This window comes from Pelobates fuscus, chromosome 4 (genome assembly GCF_036172605.1).
Source record: "Pelobates fuscus isolate aPelFus1 chromosome 4, aPelFus1.pri, whole genome shotgun sequence".
NCBI classification, from domain to species: domain Eukaryota; kingdom Metazoa; phylum Chordata; class Amphibia; order Anura; family Pelobatidae; genus Pelobates; species Pelobates fuscus.
In genome coordinates, this window is record NC_086320.1 from 54,563,701 (window position 1) to 54,575,994 (window position 12,294).

At 41.5% G+C, this 12,294-nt stretch overlaps 1 protein-coding gene across 1 annotated transcript; it reads right to left on the reverse strand.

Annotated features, from left to right (window-relative positions):
* Positions 1–1,183: 1,183 nt before the first annotated feature.
* On the reverse strand, positions 1,184–8,894 carry LOC134607748 (uncharacterized). Its single transcript, XM_063450290.1, has 3 exons — positions 8,621–8,894; positions 5,015–5,146; positions 1,184–1,651 (listed from the first exon to the last, which is right to left on the reverse strand). The coding sequence occupies exons 1-3, from the start codon at positions 8,788–8,790 to the stop codon at positions 1,264–1,266; spliced, it is 690 nt and encodes a 229-aa protein (XP_063306360.1). The 5' UTR covers positions 8,791–8,894; the 3' UTR covers positions 1,184–1,263.
* Between the last annotated feature and the right edge of the window lie 3,400 nt (positions 8,895–12,294).

Consider the following 12,294-nt stretch of genomic DNA (forward strand, 5'->3'; position numbering starts at 1 on the left):
AGGGTCTAGCAAGCTATAAACAGAGCAGGAGATAAGAAATTCTTGATTAAACAGAATGTGCAATAAGGGAACCTAAAATATTTTGGTTATATTTCAGGAAATGTTTAGGAATGCTGTGCAAGCCACATGTAGGGAGATGTAACTAGGGCTGCATAAGTTAACTCCTAAATGGCAGAGAATTTAGCAGTAAAGCTGCAGGGGCATGTTCTATACACCAAAACAGATTTAGTATTTCCTTTAATTTACAACTCCCAGGTTAGAAAATAAAGTGCTATGGTTATCAGTTATGGATGATTTTAGCTAGAGAGAGAACATATTTTGGTTTGTTGTGCTTTTTTGGTACTTTGAGTGTTCTTTGAAGAGATACTATGAGATGAAACAGACCCCCTATTTAGATAGATAGAGAAGGCATTACATACTTTTACAGTTCCTAGAAGGGTAATTATTTAGTGGGTTAGCCAGCAGGTGCAAACAGACCTCTTCCTAACCAATCAGAGATGTTCCAATCCAAAGTCTTTATTTCTGGTCTAAGAGGTATGTTCTCATTCTATAAAATCCTGTCCAGCAGACATTTATGGGAAAAGTAGTTCTTAAACAAAGAGTAGTTACAGAATGAGTGAAACTGCTCTAAATTTTATAACAGCCATACTACTGCTGCTATCAATTTACATACACCTTGGATCACTTTTTAGAGAATTAAATTGCCTTCTTACATCAATGCGTGGTCCACTGCTTGGCTATCTTTCCCGGTAGGAGAGAGAGCTCAGTCCTTGTGCACCATACGCACAACTTGTTAAAAATTAAGACAGCATGCATGACTCTGAAAGTAGGATTAAGACTGCAGAGATGTTTTACAAATTGCTGCAGTTCTAAGCCACTTTTAGAGCTTACGGTGGGTTGAGATGCGCTATACACTATAAACTTTGCAATCACACAAGTTGTGACAGCGCTTATAGAGACCTATTAATTATACTCCCTCCAATATCATGGTGTACTGAGAGCCACTACCATAGCCCAATCACTGTGACCAGTTGTCTTGGACTTACTATTATCACATGTGTGTTCCAACCATTGCATAATAGCTTCTAATTAAATCCTAAAGTTAAAAAACATTGGCTCAATGACTACATATTGCAGTAACGTGGGAAACAAACACCCATGAAATGATTTTTAATTGCAGATCTATTTTATTGTGATGTTGGTCAAACGACATTAACTACAATCCCTTTTTCTTGTATCACGTTAGCTACAGTTCAGGACACATCACCAATACGTTTCTTTATTCTTGGATTTCTCTTCATTTTTGTTCTTACCGATGAAGTTGTCTCTATCAAAGGGTTTATTATCTTTGGACTCAGGCAAATGAACTTCAATTCTTAGAGTTTTGTCATTTTCAAGGGAATGTTTCACGTCCTCTTCTTTGACAGATGCAGGCAGATTGAACTGGTGGCATATGTGTTTGTACCTGTATTCTTTCTTTCCTATGTTGTCATCGAAACTGTCCTCATGGTTTGCAGAAACAATAAGATTACAATTTTTCACTTTTACTTTGACATCATTAGAACTAAAACCAACCATCTTCACCAAAGCAATAAACATTTTATCTGTAGACTGAGACGTATCAACCACCATCTTCAGGCTGCTCAATGGCCTTGGGGGGGGAGGGGGGGAGGGAAGAGAAATATGATTATACAAATATTTCAGTTTACGTTCAGTAGAAATATATATCAACATTTTCCATTGACAAATGCAGTAAAGAGATAATTCATTAACACCTTCACTACAAAAAAAAATAAAAAAAGAGTAATTTTAGCTTTAGCTTTGAGTGACACAGTTGCCTGAAAAAAAGCAGGTAAATATGATTTTGCTCTTTTTTTCATATTTACTTGCTTCATCTTTCTTATGGTTTCCACACACACACACTTCAGGGTGGGCTCTGGTCTAAGCAATCAGTTACCTGTCCCTAGGAATGCTTAAAGGACCACTCGTTTTCCTGGCACTAGAGTGCCCTGAGGGTGCCCCCACCCTCAGGGTCCCCCTCCCGCCCGGCTCTGGAAAGGGGAAAGGGGTAAAAACTTACCTTTTTCCAGCGGTGGGCGGAGAGCTCTCCTCATCCGATCCTCCTCTTCTCCTCCCCGTCGGCTGAATGCGCACGCGCGGCAAGAACTGCACGCGCATTCAGCCGGTCACATAGGAAAGCATTCATAATGCTTTCCTATGGACGCTTGCGTGCTCTCACTGTGATTTTCACAGTGAGAATCACGCAAGCGCCTCTAGCGGCTGTCAGTGAGACAGCCCCTAGAGGAAATAGGGGAAGGCTTAACCCATTCACAAACATAGCAGTTTCTCTGAAACTGCTATGTTTATGAAAAAATGGGTTAACCCTAGAAGGACCAGTCACCCAGACCACTTAATTAAGCTGAAGTGGTCTGGGTGCCTAGAGTGGTCCTTTAACAAAACCATTGAGCATGTCGGACAGATTTACACATATGCAATTGGAAGGGCTCTTCACCTTGCAACATCTGACAGGGGAAGAAGAGAGAGGCTGAAGAAACTCCCCTAGCTGCGAGGCGTGCCCAACAATGCAATCTGATCAAGTTTACAGTAAGTTTATAAATGTTCACTACATACGTTTAAAGGTTGTTCTTGTTTAATTTTGGTTTGTATACTTTTTTAAAGTCTTTTTTGGTTTAAAGAAATAATGGTCAGTGATGCATGTCCCTTTAACACAATGCTAGATTCTTAAAAATAGGGTAAAACAGAAAATTAAAAAATATAGACTGTTGTTCAGGAATACCTAAAGTTGTGTAAATGCTTAGTGTTAATTTTACATTTATTTATTCACCATTCACAATAATCACTATCCTTTACATTGCACTATTTCAGAGAGAGAGACAGAGAGAGAGAGAAAGAGTCAGAGATACTTGCGGCAAATGATGATTAAAATGGTTAATACCCTACATATGGGTATTTGTAGGAGCCTGATATCATTTTGGGGAATGCAGCTTCCTAAAATGCCACAAGAATGTAAAAATAATGTATGTAAGTAAACATAATGCCTATATGCAGTAGATACAGTTACTGCAGGATTCTGCAATATATAATGCATTTCAGAATGCTATGGCAATGTGTGAAGAAGCCCAACTGAGCACTCACTGTGTGTCACATATCCTTCGTATCTATGTGGCAAAAACTGAGATAATTACCTTCCGAAGATCAGGGGGAGTGCCGCACGGCGATCTTCTGCCATGATGCCTGGCTTGTGCGGCATGTCGGTGCACGCAATTATATAGCCCCATGCCCGTCCACGGTAAAGACGATGTAGACGTGCGGGTGACGACACGCAAAAGACGCACACGCACGTTTTGGGGTCAAGGGCTAGGTACAGCCGATCGCATCTGCAAGAGGGTTATTTAAACTCACTTATTCCTTAGCTCATTGCCCTGTCGTGGTTTCCCTTAGATGGTTATTCGAGAGTGTGTCCCTGATCATGTTTTTCTGTTTTTTTACAGAAAGCTTCGTTTTTTTTACAAAGCTTCGTTTTGACTTCCCTGATTTCTGGTACCCTTGACTTTTTGCTTTTCCTTATCACTGTGTCTTGTTCTGTGTCCCTGACCTCGGCTAGACTATTCTCAGGTACGTTAAGTCCGGCCATTCTAAGGCCCGGTAAGACATTACCCTTAGCTCTAGGGTGTGATACTATTCTGCGTGCTGGATCAATATAATCCTGACATTAAGACATGGCCATAGATCCTGTAGACCACAGATCCTGCAGATATGTGTCAGCACATAGTAACTTGTGAAAGAAAGCTAGAGGAGAATGATCACCGTATGGATCAATTTGTCCAAGCTTTCAATACGCTACTAATACGTACGGCTCATTTGCAGCCTGAGGTCCCTTCGCAGGTACACCGCCACCTACTATACCTACAGGGCACCTACTATCACCCTATCTTCACCCCCGCCTTTTTAAGGGAATATTCATGAATGTCAGGATTCCTTAATCAAATTGAGTACCATTTTGAAGCCTCACCTGGGTCTTTCCCCACAGATAGAGCTAAAATTAGGTACTTAATGAACCAACTACAAGGTAAAGCCTTAGTATGGGCCAATCCTTTCTGGGAAAGTAATGACTGTTGCCCATAATTACCAGGTATTCCTTGCGGAATTCAAATTAACTTTTGAACCATTGGGAAGGGAGAGCAACGCCTCCACTGCCCTAATGCGTATCAAGCAAGGAAACCGGTCTGTCTCAGAATATGCCATAGAATTCCGCACCCTGGCTTCTGAGGTAGACTGGACCAATAACGGATTATTCACCGCATTCTCAGAGGGATTATCCGAAGCTATCCTTGAAGAGATTGCAGCCAAGGAACTACCAGGGAGATTAAATGAATACATCACTTAGGTGATGCATATACATGATCGACTTAGGAACAGGGAGATAACTAGAAATAGAACCAGACTTATGAATATGTCATTGGCGCCTCTCTTCTCTAGTCCTGTTGTTTCTGGCCCTCCTGTGCAGTCTGAAACTGAACCTATGCAGTTAGGGGTTATGAGACTGTCAGAGGCAGAAAAACAGTTTAGGAGAAAAGAGGGCCTTTGCTTATACTGTGGCAAGAAAGGACATATGAGAAATGCTTGTCCCATATGTCCGGAAAACTTGCGCACCTAAGAACCATAAGGGGACTGGTCTTAGGTGTGATAGATATGTCTCCTGGTACTACCCAAAGTAGATTTCTCCTTAATATTACTGCTCTATGCAACAAGAAAAGTTTTTCATGTAAAGCCTTGGTGGACTCAGGTGCTGCAGGAAACTTTATCGACATGCAATTTGTCAACATATTGTAACATGAAACCTGAGATTTACGAGTTAGTATATAGAACAATACAATTTAATCTACCGAATGTTGTGCAGGGTCGGGATGCCTAACTAATATAAACCTGTAATTATGCTTTATTTCTAAAGAATTTCACACAATAGCACCTTGGGAAGTAATATAAGACTTACACATCATCGTCTGTGTCAAACTCCTGACATGGGCAAAAACCTCCAAAAGAACTAGAATCGTCCATACGTTTCTGTCTCCTTTTCATTTCTCTCCCCATACGTCTACTGTCCTTGTATGACCAGGTAGAAGACCTGCGAAGGAAAGATCTTCGTGTTTAAAACATACCAAAAACTGTATTCAAACCAGCATAACAAAAGCAACCATTAATCACTTAAGGACGGAGGCAATTGCAGACATCCCAACTCTTCTGGACGTTCCGGGAGTTTCCAGCATTTTAATTGCGGCTACCGTCCCCCGTAAATTCAATATAATATTCCGGTAATCAATTTTTTTTTTATGAGACCGAGAGAGAGTACAATGGTCATTTCTAATCATTAGAAATGACCATGAAACTCACTTGTTCACTATAAAAACCAAATTGACTACTGGGCTATTACAGTGCAGCTCCATAAGGTCACATGATTACCCAGCTCTAAGTTGAACAGCACACTGCTGGACTACAAGGAGATGCCCTCCCCAGCCATTACAGGTAAAACATTAGGGAGTGGGGCATATCTGTATGTGTGCATAGTCTGTGCTACCTTCACCTAGGGCGTTGGCTCTGTGAGGTGGGCAGCTGACTGCTGCTTGTGAAGGAAGGAGGGAGAGATATGGATGGAAAGGATGGGTGGGAGATATTGGGGGAGATATGGGTGGAATGGGAGGTGGGAGATATTGGGGGAGATATGGATGGAATGGGGTAGGAGATAATGGGGGAGATACGGGTGAAATGGAGAGGGGGAGATATTGGGGGAAGACATGGATGGGATGGTGGGGTGGGAGATATTTGGGGGAGATATGGATGGAACTAATGGAGATAACTGATGGAGATAAGAGATATTTTATGAAGATGTGGATGGAATGGTAGGTGGGAGATATTGGGGGGAGATATGGATGGAATGGGGGTAGGAGATAGTAGTGGGAGCAACGGGTGGAATGGAGAGGGGGAGATATTGGGGGAAGATATGGATGGAATGGTGGGGTGGGAGATATTTGGGGGAGATATGGATGGAACTGATGGAGATAAGCAATATTTGGTGGAGATATGGATGGAATGGGTAGGTGGGAGATATTGGGGGGAGATATGGATGGAATGTGTGTTGGGGGTATGGGGGGGCGCAGCACCTTCCTGAAATGAGTTTTTGCATGTTGGGATGTTTGCAACCGTACAAGCTCTGATTAAAACAAAATGAAAACAAAACCTTGAATATGTCTGTTCTATGTCTGTTCAACATTAATTTACCTATTTTACATTAAGTGCACCCACCCAAACATTTTTTTCAGGATAAACAGGGCTTTCATTTCACATCAAATATTTATATATGAAACATAATTTAATATGAATAAAATTTTTAAAAAGTCTTTGTTTTTTAAGTTCTGAATGGCATTTTAATTGTGAATGTCATAATACAGTTAGTTTTTACTGCAATAAAATAAAGTAAAAAACACATATTTGTGTTCAGTGATGTTTCAAGAGTACAGCAGTACTTCCCATGTACAGGTTTTATGGGGTTTTGGAAACTTACAGAGTTACCGTAGATATAGGGCTTTAGCCTTTTTCGGTTTTACACATTGAAATTTGCTAGATTGGTTATGTAGCCTTTGAGACCATATGGCAGCCCAGGAATGATATTTAACCCCATCATGGCAAACCAATTTCAAAAGTAGACGAACCAGGGTATTCAAAATGGGGCATGTCACATACACAAATACACTGACACTCCACATATACAATCCTGCACCTGCAAATACACACACACACTTTTGAGAGTAAATTAAACTAATTCATAAACCAGGCATATCTTACTATTTGTGAAACCCTGGGCAAGACAATTTTGAAATGAATAATTTAGAATCAGTGCAACCTAAAGTGCAACTCGTGTACTGCAGTGAAGGGGTGCAGGATCCTTCAGGAAGTTCTTTTGGATCCTTGGTTTACCCTAATAGCAAGGTGTCAATTACCGTTTGTATGTTAGGGGGGTTTTGGATACATTTACAAATTTCACAGCTTCTCTGCACTGAAATTCAAATGTATAATGAAATACCTAAATCCCACGTTCTTAGATTGAAAGGTGCCACACAAGTATTTCTTTTAACACACATTTCTTTTAACAGGATCTTTTAGTAGGATCAGCCATCAGGAATCATATTCCCACCTCTAGATGCGCATTAAAGGACCACCATAGTCACCCAGACCACTTCAGCTCAATAAAGTGGTCTGAGTGCCAGGCTCCCAGGTTTTAACCCTGCAGCTGTAAACATAGCAGTTTTAGAGAAACTGCTGTTTACATTGCAGGGTTAATCCAGCCTCTAGTGGCTGTCTTCCTGACAGCCGCTAGAGGCGCTTCTGCGATGCTCAATGCGAAAATCGCAGTGAGCACACAGAATGTCCATAGGAAAGCATTACTCGGGAGCTGACATCGGAGAGGGAGGAGAGGTCACCAACTCCGAGGGAACCCGGCACTGGATAAACGTAAGTGGCTGAAGGGGATTTAACCCCTTCAGCCCAGCAGGAGGGGGGCCCTGACGGTGGGGGGATTAGGACTAAATAGTGCCAGGAAAACAAGTTTGTTTTCCTGGCACTATAGTGGTCCTTTAAATTATTAAAAAATCCCCAGCTTAGATAGATTCATGTATTGGGGAGAAGCAAGTTAACCTGCGGTGATAGCTGTTAGGAAATATTCTATTACATTGTAACATGTTAATGTGGGATCTGACAGCATCTGTGAATCACCATAGCAACAGAAACGAAACACCCACCTACAAATTGATTCTTGTACAGGAGGGATTTTTTTTTTTATTTATGTTTTTGAGGTATCCTCTTCAGCATTCACAGATTTGGTGAAGTGTCTGATATACGGTAATCATATAATTGCCCGGTGCTTGTCAGCAAAAAGATAGCACCCAGTATCAAGATAGTATTCCCAGGACTTGTATACTGTATATAAAACTTAGCTTTTATTGCACGATAAATAAAACCAACGTTTTCAGTTTGTGTTACTAACTCAGTTTTAGAGAGTGTGTGTGTGTGTTCTCATTTATTTTCCAAATATATTTTAAGGGGAAATAAAAGTTAAGTTTTATTACACAGTGGGGCAAGAGCACTTATTCCTTTTGGGGTTTTTTTTTTGGGGGGGGGGGGGGTTTGTTGTTGTGTTTTTTTATTTCAAATAAGTTATTATAGCCTAAATATGCCATGTGGATTTTCATTCATAAACTAAAAAAATAAAGCTGGGACACCATTCCCATTCATTTTAAAGGAAGGCAGAGGAGGAATGATTATCTTTAATGAATGATTGTAAGCAGGGTCCTCGTCATCCTATTTGTAATTGTCTCCTCCGCCTTTATAATATTTCAGAGTTCTGAGGAATAAGCTGGTGCTATTTAGATGCCAACAGTAATAATAATAACAGGGAAAATTAAGATTAGACATAATACAGTATTAATACACCTGTTGGATCACTTTCGTAAAATATTTTCAGATTTAAACTAAGTCAAATAACAGCTTTTGCACATATTACCTAACATGCAACATAATATCATATTAAATAAAAAGATTAATTTACTTTGTAAACTCCTTGTCGTCATCATAGAGATTTTGTGAACGTCCAGATTTGGGGTGTACTTCAAATTCCATATTAGAATTCCCTGGCATGCCTTTCCCCATATTATCTGTGTTCGACCAGTCATCTTCGTCGAAGCAATCGGGACAGAAATATGGTATGCGTGAAGACATATTTCTGCCTAAAACTGTGCAATGGAATTCACAGCAACTGCATGCAAAAAAACCTCAGTAAAACAAATATTGGGTTAGGGGGTTTCTATACCTCCATCCACTCCTGTAATATGCACCAAAAGGATGAAAAATGCCCATGCATAGGTTTATATAGGGACTTATGACATCATCAATTGATTATGAAAACAGTGCATCTAGTTTCAAAGATGTTAAAATCAATCTGACAGCTATAGGATTTCCAGACAATCATCAATCTGTGAATTTTGTAACGTTACTTTGTATCAGTTGACCAGCAGATTAACAGTGTTTATTAATATTTAACACTTTTACGTTCTATGGCCCCTGTGATACCAGTAATACAATCTCTGGAAGAGATAGTATATGACAGGCTTCCCTAAACTCCGGCCCTCCAGATGTTGCTGAACTTCAACTCCCCTGATTCTCAGCCTATCTATTTCATTCATAGAATCATGGGAGTTGTAGTTCAGCAACATCTGGAGGGCCGGAGCTTTGGGGAAGCCTGGTATATGAATTCAGCAATTCTGAAGATAGCTTTTCATTCTAAAGAACTGACCATTTAGGGTTATTCCAATCTATTTCTATTAGATTAGATAAGGTTATCTCTTGTACTTTTTCTCACAGCAGTCAGCGGAGTCTTTTCCAATACCAGGGTTAAGTTAATCTTTGCCAATAGAATCCAATCCTTAGTCTGAAACTGGCATTCACAGATTTTCCTGAAAAATTTAAATATCTATGTAGTCCTAATACTGTAGAGCACATTATATTGTAAATCTATTTAGACTGGTATATTTGTGGTATATTTTACCATGTATTATATATGTGGTGTATTGTATGTTTAAAGGAACACTAAGCAACATGACTACAGCTAGGAGTGCCCAGGCAACCTACTATTTAAAGAGGCAGACTGTTTTTGAAAGTGTTTGGTGCCACTCCATGACTTCCCTACTAATCTCAGAGAACGTTCTTAAACAGGAACATCCATCAGCTCTCCTCAGCTGATCACTCTCAGCCAATGAGCTACGCTCTGCACAGCAGTGTTTAGCTCAGGAGAACTTAGGAGTTTTTTTTAGCTCTCTTGCATTAGTTTTTAAGGCAGGGAAACACAGCCAGCAAACATCACGTTAGAAGTAAACCTGTTCAAAAACAGATTGACTTCTTTCTAAGAATTGTAGCAAGGGCTTTAGTGAGTTCTGGTGCTTGGAGTGTTCCAAGAGAGTCACTTTGAGCTCCATAATACCTTTGGATAGAGTACTCTGTATCCAATTTCATCCATTCACATAGGTAAGAGTGGCTTATAATTGCAGAGACTTGCAGAAATCACTGCAAGATCATAAAGTTAACTGCATTATGTGAACAATCCAGATGTGGTGGGAGATCAAAGGTATCCCTTACTGACTTGTTTATTCTGACGCCAGTGGGGAGGAATAAGCCAGTGAACTCGGTCTGCACCTTCTGCATGTGCAGACAAAGTGCTCCGCTCCTTCTACTGAATCGAAGCATTACTAGGGTTATCATGGCAATGCTCTAACACTTGCCCCAGATGCCTGCACCCACTGGGAGTGCAAAAAGAAAACTATAACTGGGATACAGGTTCCGGACCACCGCTATATCCTATTATGAAATAAACCCCTAAGTAAAGGAAGATGACGCTCCACTCACCCAAAGCCCTACAAGATGCCAGGCGACATAACCTCAATACATCAATCCACAGGAAGGCAAAAACAAACCACAGAAAATTGCCAAAACAAGCGCTTACCAGAGCAAATGAAGGCAGTTTATTCGGCACAGAAGACACCACAGGGGAATGTCAGGCTAAAAATCCTTACATGTTTCCAAACATAAAGGACCACTCTAGGCACCCAGACCACTTCAGCTTAATGAAGTGGTCTGGGTGCCAGGTCCCTCTAGGATTAACCCTTTTTTTTTTATAAACATAGCAGTTTCAGAGAAACTGCTATGTTTATAATAGGGTTAATCCAGCCTCCAAATCCTCTAGTGGCTGTCTCACTGGCAGCCGCTAGAGGCGCTTGCGTGATTCTCACTGTGAAAATCACAGTGAGAGCACGCAAGCGTCCATAGGAAAGCATTGTAAATGCTTTCCTATGAGACCGGCTGAATGCGCGCGCAGCTCTTGCCGCGCATGCGCATTCAGCCGAAAGGGAGGATCGGAGGCGGAGAGGAGGAGGAGAGCTCCCCGCCCGGCGCTGGAATAAAGGTAAGTTTTAACCCTTTCCTCATCCCAGAGCCCGGCAGGAGGGGGTCCCTGAGGGTGGGGGCAACCTCAGGGCACTATAGTGCCAGGAAAACAAGTATGTTTTCCTGGCACTATAGTGGTCCTTTAAGGTTTTTAAACAGAAAGTTTCATTTCCCACCTTACCTCCAGTATCCCCCCCACCCTTTAGGTTGTTGGTGTTTTTGTTATTTTCTATCATCCACTACATTCTTATACCCACCACATAAACAGAGTCCTTATCTCTGCTGTATACAACTTTCCCTACCCCTCCCCCCCACACACACTACAGCTCCTATCCGCTCTATACCACAGCCCCTTCCTCCTCACATAAGCCCCTAACTTCTGTATTTTAATTTCAATGTCTGTGGATGAATTGTAAATTGCAAACTGTCCTTTTGTGGATTTTTGGAGAGTGTTTAAGGATACATTCTCAAAGATTGATCTATTATTATGCAGAAACACCATTGGCCAATGATGTCTAAAGGATGACATGGTCGTACCATTCAGAATACCCTGCACTCAGGTCCTGCACATATGCTCCGGCCTTCCACCTACACGCTCTGTGTGTAGGATGGACACCGCTGAATCCACCAATGTAGTATCAAAGAAGAAAAACACAGGCAGCACTCCAGGATATAGAAGGTGAATTTATACGTGGGTTCACCACCTTACCAAAATAAGTGCGACATTTCGGCTCCTAAGAGCCTTAATCATGCATAAGGGATACAGCATAACAGCAGTGTTTAAATAACCCCAGAACCAATCAAGTAAATTAAAGATTACAATCACATGTTAAAACATATGTATCAGTGACATTTAAAAACAATACATGGAATCTACTCAAGTATAGGATCAGGATATAAGGATACATTATACAATCACATAGTAATACACTCATCTCCAGTTGTTATTCCATAGCATAAAAGCAGGGCCGGACTGGCCCACCGGGATACCGGGAAATTTCCCGGTGGGCCGCGGCTCCTGGGGGCTGCTCTGGCAATATGTGCCACCAGGTGGCCGGTCCGGTGGCTCACACTTTGAGGGGGCCGGCCGGCAGGCGGCCGCATTGCACGCTGCAGCCTCACCGGTCCGGCGGCACACCTAATGCTGAGGGCTGAGGGAGGAGCATGTCTCTCTACCATGCTCCCTCGCGGTTCCCACAATCCCCAGCAGCATCTGTGCTGGGGATTGTGGGAACCGCAAGGGAGCATGGTAGAGATATGCTCCCTCCCCCTTCAGCCCTCAGCATT